The sequence below is a fragment of the Acanthaster planci genome, linkage group LG04 (genome assembly GCF_054643075.1).
Source record: "Acanthaster planci isolate LZ-2023a linkage group LG04, COTS_SCS, whole genome shotgun sequence".
Taxonomy (NCBI): Eukaryota; Metazoa; Echinodermata; class Asteroidea; order Valvatida; family Acanthasteridae; genus Acanthaster; species Acanthaster planci.
Genome location: NC_141780.1, coordinates 12,283,892 through 12,302,987, shown reverse-complemented (window position 1 = coordinate 12,302,987; position 19,096 = coordinate 12,283,892). Strand labels below are relative to the sequence as shown.

The 19,096-nt window shown below is 39.1% G+C and overlaps 1 protein-coding gene and 1 long non-coding RNA gene across 2 annotated transcripts; both read left to right on the top strand.

Annotated features, from left to right (window-relative positions):
* Window positions 1-30: 30 nt before the first annotated feature.
* Window positions 31-5,840, top strand: LOC110984903 (uncharacterized). Its single transcript, XR_002598906.2, has 3 exons — window positions 31-331; window positions 1,454-1,558; window positions 2,592-5,840. It is a non-coding gene; the product is annotated as an uncharacterized LOC110984903 (long non-coding RNA).
* An 8,305-nt stretch (window positions 5,841-14,145) lies between these two features.
* Window positions 14,146-18,373, top strand: LOC110984881 (somatostatin receptor type 2-like). Its single transcript, XM_087136363.1, has one exon. The coding sequence runs from the start codon at window positions 14,453-14,455 to the stop codon at window positions 15,602-15,604; it is 1,152 nt and encodes a 383-aa protein (XP_086992489.1). The 5' UTR covers window positions 14,146-14,452; the 3' UTR covers window positions 15,605-18,373.
* The last annotated feature ends 723 nt before the right edge of the window (window positions 18,374-19,096 follow it).

Below are 19,096 nucleotides of genomic sequence, written 5' to 3'. Positions count from 1 at the left end.
ACGTGTCGATGTCAACAAACTTTCCATTAGTCAAAGCATGGAGGTAGGTGTGATTCTACCTCCATGGTCAAAGCTTATATTTCAATATTCGAGAAGAGGAAGACAATTACTTAGTGTTAAGATTGAAGCATGAAATCAAAAATGAATTACATTGAATATGGCAAGATTTCATTTTTAACACGAATATACAAGCTGGGAAATTTTTGTGGGCTGTTATCCTCCGTTTTTAATGTTGACGAACACTTTGGGAAAGTTCCGTCTGCACGTTAAGTTTAATCTACTGCGAGGGAGTCAGCCGAGGGCTGCCGAAGACTTGCATTACACGTACTGCGTGAGTTTTTGATAGAGAAACAATGGGTTTTCCTTTTTTATGTCTCTGTAGGCTTAATCCTAGCCTAAATTATAGTTCTAGTGGAGGCAGTCGGTCGATCTAGAAGGCCTAAGTGACTTTCTAGCTTTCTTTTTCTGAGGTCGAATACTGATTTTTGTAACCATACCGACATGACCGACGGACATGTAACATTCCAGATGACCGAGCTACATACTGTACATAGTCTACATCTACATGTATGTGGGATATGTACTCAGCTAAGTACATAGAGCTCCGCCCTGTCATGCCTGTGTACTGACGTTAGCGCCAACTCGGTGCATAGTGAAGCCTGCAGCCATGCATGCTTTTTATAAATACTTTCCTGTTTGTGCAGAAACCCAGGCCTTGGAAAACTCAGTTATGTATGGCTTTTCGTGTGGCTATTTGCAATGCGTCAGAGTGTATTCTAAAACAGGGAAAAAATTCCATACACGGACATCACTAATAGTACCCCAAAGCTTTATTGCTAATACCGCATGGGTGATTTTGCACTATTGTTGAAAGACATTGTGGGAAGGATAAAGGAGCATTGGCCCCTTTTTCTTCCCACAATGCCTTTCTACCATTGTGCAAAATCACCCATGCAGTATCAGCAATAAGGCTTATTTCTTCCTACATAGTATTACGCTAATTAGCCATCTGAGAGCAACCACATGACCTAAATTTTTAGATCATGTGGTTGAAGTGTTTACGGACTCGGCCATATTCAGAGGGGGGGGGAAATTATATTGTTTTCATTGCAAGGCCATAGGGGGATATAACAAGGCACTACATGCTGTCATCTTTGCTTTGTACCTCCATGGTAAACAGTAGTGCCCAGCCTCTTTTACCCTTTGGTCATGTAATGAAAACAAAATAATCCCCCTGTTCTAAGTATTCATCAAGGCTCAAAAAAACAACTTAGAGGTCCACTGTATAATGTGTAAAATTAAACTGACAACTTCACAGATTGTTCAGCATGGCATGTGTACATCATGTCTGGAGACTGCACTGTTATACTGCATCACTGTCTTGTGATGCAAAATTCTTTAGGGGTTGCTATAGTCAAATGAACCCTAAACATTTCAATCTTTTGCCCTGCAGCTATTTGATATTGCCAATCTACTTAGCATTGACCTGTGACTTGTTCAGTTGTGAAGATGTGTTACAAAGTAACATGCGAAAAGTGTCAGAAATACACCTGGAAAGGTAAGAAAATTCTCAGAGCAACACAGAACAACAGCAGCATTGCTGAAAATTCCACAGTGATAAGTTCATTTTTGATATCAGATTTTGCTGTAAAGACTTCTGTTCTACATTCAGTATTCACTTTCAATATTTACATGTGCAATACAATATATGTTCTGGTCAAATTCAAAGTTTTACAGAATAGCCCTTGAGTGGCAAAAGGTCCCATGGAAAACAGTAGTAATCAAAATTCACGTCTTTCTTATACCCAATATACATTTAACTTGCAAGGAAATCAATACAACTGCATAGTGCCTGGGTTGGTATTATCTAGGGCTTTGGAGAATGCCATCAGCCTTATAGAAGCATGGTGGACACAATAGGAGGGCGTTATTTGGCGCAAACAAAAGATTTTACCCGAACCAAATAGCGCCCTCCTATTGTGTCCACCGTGCTGCTAAAAGACTAATAAAATCCATCATTACACTCTGTCGACTAGATGAGGATCATGTCTTTGTAAACTTGACCAGAAACATGTCTCTACCTCAGCACTGGTTTGGGTTTTGTGAGTTCAAGTATGCCTGTTCCATTTTTTTTTTCAACCAAATGAGAAGCAAAGATTGGAACGCATTCAGTACCTGGCCAAGCATTCTTAATGTGTTATTACATGTCATGAAAAGGGATACTGTCCTCAAGAATGTAGAGAGGTGAGAAACATGCTGAATATTGAGTGAAATTGATGTTTGCCAAGAATGATGTCAGCTACGTGTACTTCAAGAACATTTGAAACTGTGCTGCATCTCTGTCATTTAATGGAACCATTTCTCGTTTAGCGTTTTGTCGCAGCACCGGAAATGTGTTCCTGGTTATTGTTTGGACGTCGCAAACATTCACATCATCGGTTTAATGGTTGTAAACATGCCCCGGGTTTGCTATTTCAACAGTGTTGGTTTCTGTTGCATTTAGCAGGGCGGCCGAAAAACCTGCTTGGAGTTTGGGTTTGATTGGTTTTAGATCAGTTATGGTCTATACTGTTTGTAATATTTGTCTCTAGGGTGTGGCAAGCATGCAGAGCAAGTCCTGAAGGATGTACCAACAGAAGAACGGTGCCAATGTCCAAAGACCAGTTAAGCTCGGTGAGAAGCAGTCAACACTTTCCTGTTTAATCCAGTGAGAAAAAAAGGGACAATGTCCACAATTTGTCTTTTGTGAATAAAGGCAATAATTTACGTGTACACTTTGGTGGTGTTTGGCTTGGGTAAATTGTGCTGGCATATGCTGAGTGAAAATGTGAAAGTTGCTCATTTCATTGGTTTTAGCATATTAAATGGGAGAAAAATTACAGTATAGGTACAGTACACTAGGGAATTTAGTTCCCTTCATGAACAGTTTAGGGAACTTGTTAAATCAACTAGGGAATTGAGTCTAATTGTATGAAGATGCCTAACAATTGATTTAAAATATGACTCAATCTTAATAAGCTTCACAAAGGAATATTGAATTAAATGGTATAGCTAAAATGTCACTGTGAGGAAGGAGGGATGACTTTATAATCACAATACTGATGATCTGATGAGAGTTTTGGACATAAAATAGAAACATACAGTGTACCCTCTCCATTCATGTTTTAGAGGGGGCTAAAATGCCAATTTTTCATTCGTTTTATTCCGGAAAAACTGCAGATTTTAGTTACATTTGTTTTGTCATAAGTACACAAGTCATGGGAAGCAGTACAGACAGTTACTGCTTTCGCGGGTCTCTTTTGTTGTTCACTAAATGCATGAACAGACCTTGGTGGCCGGATAGATGCCGACGTTTTGTGTGAAATCCACGTTGATTCAACTACTGCATGACTGTTTACAGTAGTCTAATGACCAATGGATTAAATTTTACCAATGCATGATCAAAATACTGCCATTTTTTTTATACGTTACTTAACAACATTAATCTGTTATAAATTTATATTCCAACTTTTCGAAAGTAATTTTACTTTATATGCAGTGCTGCTCAAAAGCTTTTAAAAGAGGACAAGCTTACTTTCTTGGGATTCTAACCCATGGCCTTGTCCTTACATGTGCATTGTCTTTAGCCATGAACACTTTAATATTGATCTTATCCCAGCAAACATGGCGGCTGAGTGGTTGAGATGTCAGCACCTGTAAGAAATGGGTCCAACCAGAGCAATGTGGTTGATTTTTTCCCCCTTTACAGCCGTAACGTGATTTCCAAATTCTGTAGTTACAGCAGTGTACAAGCATTGTAAATGTACATGTATGCATGTATATTGTTATTGGATTTCACAAAGCCAGCAAGGTGATGCAGTGCCTCTCTGATATACACATGTTGCTCGCCATGCACTACGTTTCAGGTCCGAGGCCCACATTGATCATCTTTTTTATGAATTTCTTTGATACTCACTTGTTCTATTTTCCTCATCCAATGGTTACTTTCCTCTGATTTTCCCCTTTTCTACATACTCTTTGAGGCCTTTTTTTTGGGGGGGGGGGAGGAAATGTCTTAGATCCATTTGTTCCAGACTAGTCTGGTACCTAATTCCAATTCTGCAGATTGATTCTAAAGAATTCGACAGCAACCATTCGGAAGTGCTGTAACTATGGCAACTGCATGTGTTTTTTTTGGGGGGGAGGGGGCTAGGGAAAGGGGGGTTTCATTAATTTCTTGAACAGCACTGACTCTATATTGCTTAACATTAAACAACACTGGATAAGGATTAAAGACAGTGTATAAAAGTTCTTCCTGCTAACAGGAGCACTGAGATTCAGTGAGACAGGGAGTCATGAGGCGAGCTGTGCTCAAAACTCTTGGCTGTGCACTTCGTGAAAGCCAATGAGTCTGTGTTATTGAAAGCTGTAACTGAGGCTTTTGGACATAGCATTTACTTGGAAACGCTGACATTTCTCATCACAAGATGGCCAGCAATATAGGTATTGCAAAAATGGAATTCCATGGCAAACTTGTGATGTACAGAGAGCACTATTGTGAACATACATGTATGGATTTGGTTGTAACTTACCAGTGCACTTGTCTAACCTCATCTGCTGGCCTCAGTGCTTAAACTAAACCTCGACATGACAAATTCAACAAGTCTCAACAAATCCAAATGCAGTTGGGATGTGAAATGCTTCACCATGTGCTATATTTTGCATTGAACTTGTTTCTGGTGAGAAACATGATTTAAGGTTCATTATATATTTATGGTTAGTTTGGATTGTATGGGCACTATGGCCTCCATGTCTCTTCAGACTGAAAGTGATATGCACATTGAAAACAAAGGTGTTTAATGAACCATTTAGGGAAATTTCCCACCTCACTCTCTTTGAGTGGAAGTTGAAATGAAGGTTTGCTTTTGTTAACAGTGAAGTAATCTTTGCAATGAACTGAACAATTTCCATTTTGTATTTAATTACCATTTTTAAGTCGAGGCCCAACTGAGGAGGGGTCATAGGTTACAGACTGGCCATTTCTTGCTTTGCTTGTACCCCATGCCAGTTTCCTTATGACAAATATTTACAATGAGATTTTGAGCTCTTTATATATGCTAATATATATGTAGTTATAAATAACTGGTCACTGGGTAAACAGGAACTATTGAGCCTGCATTCTGTAATTGTTCACACTGTCAAATAGATGACAGGGGGTTTCCAGTTTGCAAAGGCATTGGCCTATACAAAACTCTTTAAAGCATGATGCTGTCCAAGATTTTTAAAATACATGTATTCAACTCTGAAGATCACAAGCTATTCTTCAAGATTAGTGGTGCTTCCTATTATTGTTTTGCATGTACATGGCTAATTATTAAACCCAAATGTAAACTCGTCAGATTTTGAATGTGCCAATGCACAGTTGTAATGTTGAATTGATGACTTTTCTTCTCCAATTCAACAAAGCTGTACGAAAAATCTGGATAAGCCAAATGTTGAATCCAGGGAAGCCATGCATGTCACTCTGTGACAAAGATGTAATTACGGGTAGAAAAATTAAAAGGCACTACAGCCTCTAAAGTATTCCCGCATTCTATATGTATGGCCAAAAAAATGAAGGTTGTCACGTTTCAATTTGTGTCGTTTATCCATTTCAATTAATTACAATGTCATACAGTGGAGCTGACATTTAAGGACTTTAGAAAACAATTGTTTAATGAATCGAAAGTGATCATGGTTGTTATTTTCCTATTTGATGTGTACAACTGTAGGTGTACCAGTTGAAGGCAAATTCTCTTTCTGTATATTAACAATAATTGCCGACTCCTGAAATAAAAAAGTACTAATTTAATCGAACTATACCCTTTAATGAAAATCTTTCTGTAATCATTTGTTTCAGACACGTGTTTGAAATTGTAATTCAAAACGTTATTTTTCATGTTTTGCATGGTGTACTACCTAACATTGTGAAAAAATTTTTAAAAATGAATCAATCTGTGTGTTAGTGCATTACTTTGCGTACTGTGACTTGGAAAATACCCCCCCCCCCTTGGATTTTTGAAGTGTACAACTGAAGCAATGTGGAGATCACAAAAATTGATTTAACTGCGGATGTACTTAACCAGGTTAGAAAAGCTCTATCTAGAAGTTTTCCACCCTGTCGTCATTATTAGCTGGATGCCCGTGACACAGTTGTGATCAGCCCTACTCGGATATTTCTGTAAACCTTTTACTTTGTGTCTCATATTCTTGACTGGAGGAATCAAAACTAGGAGTACGGCACGTATCTACGGTTACATCCAAGGGCACTTGTTATAAATGTTTAATTTTCTGTGGGCAGAAGGTGCATATGAGATAAATAAGTGCAGTAGATCGTGTCAACATTGAGAAGTGTTTAGGGTTGGTCATTTGGGCTCAAGAAGGACTGCCAAAGTTTGCAAAGAAATATATCGCGGATCCTGTTTTAAAGAGGAAAGGGAAGGAAGAACCCTCAGAGAAGCGGAAGAAAACAGAGCTGCTTCATGGAAGGTATCTGAGAAACGCATTGAAGATGGTTGGGAAGAAAACCTGGAAATGGTCAAGAGGGGTGATGGCTCGATAAAGGAGACTGAGTGGTTTAGTCTTGCTGCACAAGGCAGCTACAACCTTAAGTGGTTTTCAGAAGTTTAACTTATACAGTGGACGGGGAAAGGAGGGTAACCAACCATGGACTGTAAAGTAGCACTGAAGTTTGAAGTATGTAACGACGGAAAACTGCAAAATGAGCAGCGTGCTTCTTACATTTGATTGTGCATTTGCGAGTATCTTAGGCCTATACTTCTTCATTCGATACCATTTAAAGGGGCGTATCTGCCCCTCTTGTGTGCTAAAATAAATATGGAAAGTTCCTGGCGATCTATATAACGTGACGTGCACATTTATCTGTCAATCCGCCTGCATAAGGTTTTAATCATAAATTTCAGGTGGGTCCCCGTTTCGAAACTAAAGGAACTGATATGGTGATTGATTGTATCCAACATTTTGTGGGGACAAAATAACCCACATGCAACAGACGTTCCACATTTTTAAAAAGAGTGTTTGCAACAGCATCTTTGCAATCTTGGCATATATGAGAAGTTCTTTTGCAGACCTGCATAAGTAAACTTTGAACCAAGTTTGAGCACAAAAATGCTCAGAACCTTGCTGTTTTACAGCAGGACGTGATCAAAGTCCATTATTGGTTAATCAAGTGTTGCTTGGGGGTAATGCATATAGGCCTATGTATGAGAAAAACATTGTGAAAATACAGAACTCCCTCGACACTGCAATGTTTCAAACGCTTTTTACTTGACTACATTTTCTCTCCAACCTGGTCTTCGATACTCAATAGGTTTCCTTTTTGCCCGTCAAATTGCGTTTCTAACAAATCACGTTTATTTTGTAACACTATACCAACGCCGCAGTTGTGAGTAAAATACTGTACGTAACTCACCTCATTAAAAAATTGCAATAAAGCAAGGAACAAAATTTGGAATAGTGAAGGACAGATACAGTGGTTCCGCTAACCTACCTCGGTATCAACTTCAAAGTAATTTGGGGGTGTGGCTAAAATTATAATATCCCGAGTATTAATGAGCTTGCACTGTGATGCCTACATTCATAGCACTCATTAAATTGAATCCTAACCACGAAAATATAAATTTAACGTAGAGTTCGTCATCAAACGGGCCATATATATGGCAATCAAAATCCCAAAAGACATGCCAACAACATGTCGTCATGCATGGACGCTGCCATGAAGAGGACAGAGCTCGTTTCAAGGAGCTAGGAAAGCACTCACCGACAGGGAACTGACGAGTCATCAATCATCAATTTTTTAAACCTCATCATGAATATAAAGAAAAGGTGAAATATTTCGGAGTAACTACTATAGGGCCTATATAAATGCTTTTCCGAAACATATTTTATAAACAGTTATAGCTTTTATTTTTCATGTTTTTTATTTTCCCCCTTTTATCACTTTATTTTTTTTCTCGTCCGAATGCTCCCCCTCTTAATCCCTGGTTCTTTTCTTTGGCTGTGCATTTTTTTGGCCCCCTCCCTTCCTAGTTTACAGGGTTTCGTCTTCGTCGTTTTTGCTCCCCTGTTAGTTGTTTATTTTTATTTGATTGTTATTTGATCGTTTATTTCTTTGACTCTGTTATTTACGATCTGTCCATTGCTGTTTTAGTATCTGTCGTACTGTTAGTCTGCCTGTTGGTTGGTTTGTTGGTCATTTGATCTGTTTGTTTTGTCCTTTTCTTTCTGCTTTCTTAATGTGCAGTTTTGTAAATTATTTTTAATTTGTTTTTGCCAAATTGGTCTTTCCGTTAACTTTAAATTAGATTAAATTTTACATCGTTTACATTTAATATCTTAGATATTTAGATTAGTATTGATTTGTTTGTGGTTAACTGCTTTTTAAAATTCACTAGTGCAATTTTTCTCGTTTTACTTTTTGACATATTTATACGTTTTGTGTTACAAATGTGTAATTTTAGCGTGCGTTATTTTCCCTTTTCCAGATTTTTGTTTTGCCTATGCCTGCATTCGATAATTTGCATTTGGGGAAAACTTCAGCATTATAAAATTGACCACAAAGCATCATGAGAAGCAAGTCAACAAAATTCTCACAGAAAATGTGGTGCAGGGTCCATCCCCCAACTTAAGAAATCTATACACTGTTTGGTTGGGGTATCATGTACATGTAGTTAGTTATATTTTCGAAGTTTCATTTTACAAAATAGGCCCAAAGAAATGTGAAAATTTTCTTATGGTAAATTTTCATATGCTCTCTCCTCAAAAGGCACAAATCCGTTCAAACCCCATAAAAGTAAATATTCCATTATGCATATACGATTGGCAACGCAAACGTAGAGTATGAATAACTTATGCTTGTTTGCTTTGATGTATGTGATTAAAAATTTACCTCCGCTAGTAAAGTCCATAATTTTTTTATTACTTCATTTTGTTAATGCATCTGTCATATTAACAGAGAGAAGTCGGTACACCCCACGTTGCTCAGAAATGCAATACTGATTTGTATGAATGGTGTTGATTACTCAAACTCATATGCCTCTACTATCATGTGGATGGGGGGATTTGCGAAACTCCCTGTTTTTTAAATACCGTATTTATGGAAACATTTCAAGGGATATCTTGCATTTGCCACACCGTACGATGGATATCCACTCAACACACACGATTGACAAAACAAGTACAATAATGCATTCCCATTAAACGAATGAGCTAATTTCCAGAAACACTGGAAACCTTAATGTTATCCAAGGGCAAAGGCTATACATTAACTTGCATAAAGTCCTCAAAGGTGCATCCAGTGGGAGTATAGGGATAGGGGCATGGATATGATACTTTTTAAAAATAGAACTTCAAGTCCCAACAGTGTGTAAACCACTTGAAACAGCTCCTTTCCTTGGGTGAAAAAAATACACACTTATTTCAGAAAAATTCCCATTAAATTTAAACCTCCCGCGGAACCTGGAAACGTTAGTGGTCCCTTTGGACATTAAGTCTCATTTGTGCAATTTGCATCAACTAAATGAATGACGAGGCTTGCTCGTCATGATCAACGTGTTTACTTCGATTAACCATCAATGTCGTTGCGGTCAACAGCCGCGAGAGGTTACTCTGAGTCACTTGTGCATGCGCAGACAAGACCTTACAAATACCAGTCCCTTTCATCCAAGCGAATTTACACTGTAGTCGTCATGGCTGAAGGTAATACCAGTAATGCAAGCAAGCAAAACACACAGCAGCATCACAACCCTCACCTGAAACGACGGAACCCGTGTATCATACTCAAATTAATGTCACATTCGTAGGGCATGCACTTTGTACATTTGATATGATATTAACCAACGTTACAGCCACCACGACAAACACATACAACTGGACTTAACTATCAGGAAGGTATTTTCAGGTCTTTTAAGATCGGATATAGGGAGGCAAGTTTGGCAAAACTAGACCAATAAGGTGTACTGGAAGCGGGAATTCCAGAAAAATAGCAAGCACAAGAACCTTCTTTCAAAGATATCTCCCTAACCAAAACGAATATGGATATGAAACTTACATTCGACCTTTCAAATGTAACCAACACGACCGGATTTGGACCATTTTCAGGTCTTTTAAGATCGGATATAGGGAGGCAAGTTTGGCGAAAACTAGACCAATAAGGTGTACTGGAAGCGGGAATTCCAGAAAAATAGCAAGCACAAGAACCTTCTTTCAAAGATATCTCCCTAACCAAAACGAATATGGATATGAAACTTATATCAATGAAAGGAGGAACATTCGACCTTTCAAATGCAACCAAGACGACCAGATTTGGACCATTTTCAGGTCTTTTAAGATCGGATATAGGGAGGCAAGTTTCGCAAAAACTAGACCAATAAGGCTTAGGCGTGAGGTCAAAATACAAACGCTTTTGAAAGTGTCGAACGCTTTGTAAACGGTAAGCCTCACGGACGTCAACATCGAACAGACGAACGCTTGAGCGAGGCTGGCCAAACCGTTGCGGTCGAGTACACCTTGCACTCTGCAGCTTCCAGTAAACAATGGACAGCTCATCGCATTACGGCATCATAGACTTCTGGCGGTCTGGTGGATTAGTCATAACAATAGCTCTTTACTTTGCAGCTCCACAGGAGGATTTAGATCGGCAGACTGTTTTAAACATCCTGATAAAACACGTGTATTGAGTAGTTGTATTGCGCTGTCAGTTTCCAGACCCAGTCTTTTCAGGTCTCAATACCCTGTAATCTTGATATTTTGTCTCGGTATCGTGAGTTAAATACACACCTAACTGTATACCTGCAGAATCGAATATACTAACTCGAAATAGTATTTACCTGAATCATTCACGACGTAGTGTTCTGTTCGCCAACATGTAGTTACAGATAAAACCTTTTTTTGGCCCGTGTGCACAAGCTGGGACTCAGCATTGCGCGGTCACAGGTTTTCATGTGTAGGATCGAGGAAGACACGTACGCGAACTACGCGCTTTCTACTTCGAAGCTGCACCTGCACGATTTAAGGATACAAGTACATGTTTTTTTCTTGAAGTCAATAGTACATGCGTGCACGTTGCAATATGTTTTGTACGTACCATTCTTTTGTACTCTTTGTAAATTTTGTGGCTGCACAAAATTCTTGTTGGAAAAACAAATATGTCGGGTTTTATACTTATCTCTGGTGTTTGACTTTACCTATTAAACTTTAATGCACAGTAAATTAAAACAATAAACACAATTTAATCTAGTGCTGCAGGCGAACCGCCGAACCGAGGCAAAAAACATCAAACAAGGCACTTTTGAACCGAACCAAACTGTTTGGTTCGGATGTACGGCTTTAATAAGGCATTTTATTGATGGCACGCGGGAAAACATACAAAAATACAAGAAAACTTAATAAAAAAACAACGGAAAATGGATAACGAGTTATACGGCGTGCTCCACACGTGCGTGAACATACTAAAACTTACAATGGCCCACATCATGAGATGGTTGTAAAAAGCATGTGGTGAGAATCACTCAGAAATCAACCAAGAACACACAACGTACGGCATTGTCGCTGCCCAATATTTCTAAATTCTCACTACATCTAATCGTGCTCATGTATATTCAGATTATTATTTTATTTGTCAATCTCCGAAAGCCACGCCATTACGTTCCATATCAGGGTAATGACGTTCCATATTAGGCCAATGGTCTCATAAATGGAGTGCAAAACGAATTTTGGTTGGATGCCGATCACAGTCGGACTCGCGTTCGATCCAAGGCATCCCCGGATGAAAATTTTGCCAAGCGGTTCGGTGCATGCTGTGCTTCAGCGCAGCGCGAGGAGATTTTTGTTCGCGCGGTGGCCTAACTTGCCTTTCAGTTGACCATGAAGGGTTTGATCGTAGTGCACATGCGTTGTAATGGAATTTGCCAGATCTCAAATAGAAAAATGCTGTTATTCCTTCAAAAGAGGCTGATGAAAAATCGCCCCTTTGGTCACGTGCACGCCGTCCTTGGAAAGGTTCCCCCTCAGATATGGATATGAAACTTATATCAATGAAAGGAGGAACATTCGACCTTTCAAATGTAACCAACACGACCGGATTTGGACCATTTTCAGGTCTTTTAAGATCGGATATAGGGAGGCAAGTTTGGCAAAACTAGACCAATAAGGTGTACTGGAAGCGGGAATTCCAGAAAAATAGCAAGCACAAGAACCTTCTTTCAAAGATATCTCCCTAACCAAAACGAATATGGATATGAAACTTATATCAATGAAAGGAGGAACATTCGACCTTTCAAATGTAACCAACACGACCGGATTTGGACCATTTTCAGGTCTTTTAAGATCGGATATAGGGAGGCAAGTTTGGCGAAAACTAGACCAATAAGGTGTACTGGAAGCGGGAATTCCAGAAAAATAGCAAGCACAAGAACCTTCTTTCAAAGATATCTCCCTAACCAAAACGAATATGGATATGAAACTTATATCAATGAAAGGAGGAACATTTGACCTTTCAAATGCAACCAAGACGACTAGATTTGGACCATTTTCAGGTCTTTTAAGATCGGATATAGGGAGGCAAGTTTCGCGAAAACTAGACCAATAAGGCTTAGTGGAAGCAGGAATTCCAGAAAAATTGCAAGCACCAGAACCTCCTTTCAAAGATATTTCCCTATCCAAAACGAATATGGATATGAAACTTATATCAATGAAAGGAGGAACATTCGACCTTTCAAATGTAACCAACACGACCGGATTTGGACCATTTTCAGGTCTTTTAAGATCGGATATAGGGAGGCAAGTTTGGCCAAAAATAGACCAATAAGGTGTACTGGAAGCGGGAATTCCAGAAAAATAGCAAGCACAAGAACCTCCTTTCAAAGATATTTCCCTATCCAAAACGAATATGGATATGATAACAGACGCCCATTTTTCGGACGCCAAATTTGGTCCTAGAATTATTTTCTTCTAAAACAATACATATAGGCCTATAAATATCCCAACATGATGAATTGCAGATCGGCTAAAACGAAAGATCAGAGCAATCTACAAGACCGCAAATCTCCAATGATCGTAGTTTTTATCATTTCTTGTACTTTTAGTGTGTACTTGTGATGTTCTATTAAGGTCATACGCAGCGCGCTGATCGAGAGTTGTTTCGAGCGCAATGAAAGTTGTTTCTCTGCGCTATGAGAGTTGTTTCTCTGCGTGATAAGAGTTGTTTCACAGCGTTGTGAGTGTTGTTCAGAGGCACGGTGAAAGTCTCTTCTCGTGTCCCCTGTGATCTGGTGGTAGGCTCCAATTTTGCACATTTTGGGGAGTAATCATAAGAGATCGGAAAGTTCATTTTAATATAGCCTAAAGTTAATCCCTGAAAGTTGAAAGGTTCTTGAATCCTGGCTGACTAGTTTGTAGGTTTTTTGGTTACTTCTTTAAAGCATCACCTCAAAAAAGGCCTGTGTAAAATATTAAATGGCATATTTATAGAAATTGAAAAATTGCTTGAACTGAAATAAGAATACAAAGTCACAAATCCAGCCCTCACTTCTGAAAATGTAAAATACCTGTACTCCAACATTCATGAAATGTTACGAAACTATTTTTTGGTTAGTCTTTACGTTTAATTAAAGCTGAAATTAAATAAAAAAAGAGAACAACAACAGCATTTAAGCCTAAAATGCATTAAGGTAATTAAGAGTTAATGTTTAGGTTCGAATCAGCGCCCGTCCCGAGTTTTTAAAATTTTATATTTCATAAGTTTTTTCTCTCTTAAAATGATATTTTCACTTTGTGAAATGGAGCAGAAAATTGTCCAAGTGGTCATGATTTTCGAGTGAAACAGCGGGCCATAATCTTCCTGGGCGTTCTTTGAGGATTTATATTTAGTGCAATGCTACCGTAACAACACTTGTTGCACCGCTAAATAATACTTACTACATTGCCAAACAACTCTCGTCGCGTAGCGTAACTACTCTCACGGCGCTGTGTAAGGTGGCCCTAATAGTTCACCATACTGTTCTGTACACTGACGAAACGTTTGTAATAAATTGTGGATCTACTGCCAGCTTTTAAGCTGCTTGATATACAGCAGTATTAACATGATATATGCATTACATGTAACGCCGATAGCCCAGACCGCCTATATCAAAACTTTTTTACCCTTCGGGTTCAGGTATGGATATATTAATGCACCAGCAATTGAGGGTACACCAGCGCAACGTTTGATCGAGACTACAGACCATTAGGTGTGGGCAGGACAACAGAATCAGAGGTGGAAACATCACGAGGCGATGGTTATTTTCCGTGCAGTACTTCTAGGACACTGGACCTTGAATTGCGTCCACGTCCACGGGCCAGAAACTGTCTCCTGAGCTTTGCCTTGAGAAAGGTTTATGAGCTTTTCTCAAAACGGTGGCTGAGCTCACTAGCCAGCATGGGGTCAGGAATAACGTCAGGCGAGTGCAGTGAACAAGATACTCTCAATGTCAGTGAAAAGTCAGTTTTGGGATGGTTGTATACACCCACAGACACCTCCATCATAACCATTATCATACCTATGATCTGGTGTCTTGGTATCATCACTAATTTGATTTTTCTATTTGTACTCTGCCGCGTTCCCAAACTGAGATCAGAAACCAACACATACTTGGCACACCTAGCAATAGCGGATCTCCTGTATTTGAGTTTGGGGTCAGCGTTAAACATATGGAGTTACACAGCGTCGCGTGTGGCATTTCACGTTCCCTTCGTGAATTCAGCTCAGTGCATCTGCTTTTTCACCATTGTAAATACTGGTTACTTTGCTTCTATTACCTTGGTAACCATGGTTTCCTTCGAGAGATACCTCGCTCTGTGCCATCCAGTGAAACATCTCAAAGTTCGTGGACGAAGACGAACCTACAAAATGGTTGCAGTCTGCTGGCTGGTTGGGTTGATATTCTCCGTTGCAACCGTTCCAGGTAGTGTTGTTCTTCGTGTACTATGTTTGCAATGGCCCGACGTCGAAGAGTTTTGGGACTACCCAACAAGCATTACATTCTGTGGTCCTGTAACACCCCAGGTTGATTACTTCGTACCACCCCTACTGAATGTCCCCTGGTTAATCGCGATGGTGGCCAATATTTACATGTATGTGCGTATCTTGGAGGTGCTTAGCAAACGCAGCAGTAAAAACAGTGGAATTAACAAACACCACAAAGCCGTTCAAATCCGAAATCAAGTAGCCAGAATGCTCATCGTAAATGGCGTGGTATTCTTCTTGTGCCAGACCCCGTATCGTATCTTCAGTCTTGCTGGATGGATTTGTTGGTTAGCTCAGATTCCTAATCCTTTAGCAGTGGCCCTGGGTAACAATCAAATCTGGTTATCCCTCATTCCCCAATACGTCAACGGAATGATTAATCCCTTGATCTACGGTGCAATGAATTCGATCTATCGGTCTTCTTTCAGAGAGGCGTTTCATTGCAACGGTCGAGTCAGACAGCGAGATACCTCTGCTTTCGCAATAAGTACAGCTGATCAGAGTAAGAGTAACGCTACGGTGGAAACCTTAGCCATCAATGACATCACTGAAACCAAACTGTGATTTCGACAGTAATTCTTTTGAAAACTGTGCTTTAGTATATTGGTCGTTCTTAATTAAGTGTTCAAATACAACTGTTTCTTGGTGTCTCTATAGACGTGTGGAAAATAATTTTAACTGTACTTTCTCTTCAAGAAAAAGAAAGCTTTCGACTTGTACTCAGGAAAATTTTAAGGAATGCACAGATTATCCTGTAGATCAATCGTTGTAGATGTTTAAATACGTTTCCGCTATCATTCCTTTTTACTTGGCTTAGGATTAGTTTAGATCATTGGCTGTATCCGTAGTTTGGCAAAGGAGTATGTGTCCGGATGGCTGGTATAGACAGAGGACTTGTCAGTCCAATTCTGTTTTAATCCAATGATTTTTTTCTACTTAATCAGATTTTTAGTCCCTCCCCTCCACATTGAGTCCGATATCATCACAATGCCTTTCCCATGTGCAGGGACTTCAGCAGTATTTCCAGCATGTCTTGCAATTTTCTGACAATCAAACCGTTCATGCGAAACACCCATTCTTTTCCAAGGCAGGTCAGTCCAAAAGTCAACTTTTTCTATTAACATGCTGGATGGACGCAGGCTTAACACTTGTGGGGCCGTGAACATGAACCATGACATTAAGCATGTCGAACTGAAATAACACTCACCTACAGTGCTCATATGTTTCTCAAAGAAGACGAAGCCTGAAAAACCGAGTTCTAGAGGGCAGAATTCGCCCCCCCCTTGTGAGATGTATCAAAAAGGCCCAGCTCTTTACGGGTTAATACGAAACACATGATGAGATCATCAATCATCTTGTCTTTCAATTATTTTCCAATGCAGTTGTATTTGTAAAGACATTACTTATTCCCTTCCTACTTCGCAAGTTCAGGACATGTAATATGGTGTGGTTGGACATAAGACTAATCGTGTATGTAAAAAAAAACTGATGTGTGAGCAATATTTATTAATAATATCTCAAAACTTGCCTCCTATGAAATCTTATACTTCAGTATTTCAATACACTAAGTAGAGTCTACATCACGTTTACTTCTTATGTCCAAATTATGTAAATACGATTGAAAACCATACTAGCGAACAATTATAACAAAATTGTGACGACCAATGAAATCAAAACTGTGGCTAGTTTATTACTTCGATATAGGCTACATGTATATCAGTTGGAACATCTGTAATTAATAAAGGAGCCATTTCTCCTGAACTGGATGAACCACTAATCAACATATTCAACACTTGTCTCCGTGAGGGAGTTTCCCAACCAAGTGGAAAACTGCCGACATTATACTCCTATACTTGCAGAAACCAGTGTTACGTCTTGCAATCAATTATGACCGATTTCACTGACACCCTAATTTTGCCAGAGTTTTTTAATTATTATTAGCTGAATGTATTATAGACATTTCTTTCAATATACTGCCATTTAATAGTTTGACAATCTTATGGGATGCGCCATTTGTATCTTAAATATGAAAATTCCTTTTTGAGGAGCCTTTCAGCTGCCGCTGTTGGTCATTGTTTGGTTTTGTAAACCAATAAATAATTAAAATAAATAATAACATGAGGCATAGCATCACTTATAATGCAAAGGAGTCGTCACTGCGTTTTTGCTTGCAGCTGTAGAATCTCTTTCTGTTAATGACCAATAATTGCTCAAATTTAAACAGCAGACCCTGCCACTTTGCGAAGAGTTGCAAAACATCATTTTAACTGTGAATGAATTATGTTTGTTATTGGATTTGCTCTGTATTTGATGTCCTCGTAAGGGAGAGAGGCCTACTTTAATGACAAATCAAATATTCCATTACATCCCTTCCACGTCATTGGCCAACGCACTAATAGTAATGGATTATAAGGGCACTTACTAATAATGCTAACAACCCTAATTTCCCATTTTGTATACAACGCATGGCCGTTTACTTAATCCAACATAAAGTATAGCCTTGGCCATCCGAATGTTTTGCTCTTAACAAACTCGCCAAAGAGGCATGAGTAATTCACATGCGCACTAGACGAGCACCACTACCTCTCAACATGGGCGTCGCTGGGATTTTGGACAAGGACACGGCAGCAAAACGACAGACACATTGAAAGGAGCAAACTATTACACAGTAAGGGCTGAAAACATATCAAGTGCCGTAATCATCAGTACCTCTACCTTGGCTTAATCAAATAAACCCAGCATCAACGATTTATTCACTGAATCCGATGTAATACCCATCAGTTTATTAATATTTGGTAGGGCAAACACAAGGGACGGTTTTCGCCTTTTTTTAGTTTTAAGTTAGTTTTCATCATTCAATGGAATCAGACCATAGTGACCTTTTTTGCAGCGTGAATCTGGGCCCGAAACTATTTCCTACTTAGATGATCTGCCTAAAGCAGGCTACATGTCTGAATTGCTTCATGGCAATGTGTATATACATGCCATGTGGTTTTACGTGTGCTTTCCGGCGTTGCTCTTGGAAAAACATAAATGGCAGCCGGCGGTTGAATAGAATTTATATTTTGGACAAATTGTACAAGTAAAGAAAAAGGAATATAACTATCAATGGTGAATGGTATGTGTATAATTACAACTGTTTTGTAGGAGTTCATCGTACACAATGCACCATGACATTTCGGCCGATAACTTTTTAAATTGATGCGTTTCTGAATTTAAAAGGCCAATTCTGGTACAGAAAGCACTTACAATCTTGTCGGATTTTTCTTATTTCGTCATTCCGTTATTGGTTTGAAAAATGCAATGATGATTCATCAAAAAATCCGAAACAAAGGAAAGGAGAGACTCAAATTCTTTAATGTTGTGTTGTGGCTTACCTTTTTTATTGTGTCTTGTATATTATTGTTGTGAGCACGCCGCATTTGTGAGGACGTGTTTGGTGAAAGCGAAGAAATGCAATAATTACAATTTTGATTTTGCGCAGCATAGATAATTCACAAACATTTTATGCACCATTAGCTCAGTATTCCTTGTTGCCACTTTTAAGTTGATAACATTGAGATCTAGAGTCCTTAATTCTATTGCCCTATCGACAATATCCTGGGATATAAAGTAAGCAGGCCCTCCCCCATACACCTAATACGCATGTATAAACTCAGACAGTAGCACCATAACTTTATGAGTAGAGGTGCTGTTTGCAGCGCACGTTGTGTGTGTTCCGCTGAAGATATATGTAATAATGTAACGTTACAAGAAAGCCATGACATTAAACGGAAGACCGCCACAAGGGGATTACGGGATCGTGATATTTCTCTGTCACGATATTAAAGGCAAAGGGCATTTTTCCAGATAGCGATCATCAGCCTTTCATGTTGAACACACCAAATTTCCGTTGAAATAAGTCTTATTTCAACATCAGATTTGAACGGTAAACGCCAGTTCGCTTGAAGGAACAATTTTGTGAACAAAATCTCATTTATCTTAATTTTCTCTTAATTCCTTACTTCAGCCCTTTGCCACAATGGAGCGTAGGCCATCGACGATAGATCTCCCCTG

Excerpts from the sequence above, each read along its gene's own strand:
- LOC110984881 (XM_087136363.1), top strand. The coding sequence starts at position 14,453 with ATGGGGTCAGGAATAACGTCAGGCGAGTGCAGTGAACAAGATACTCTC.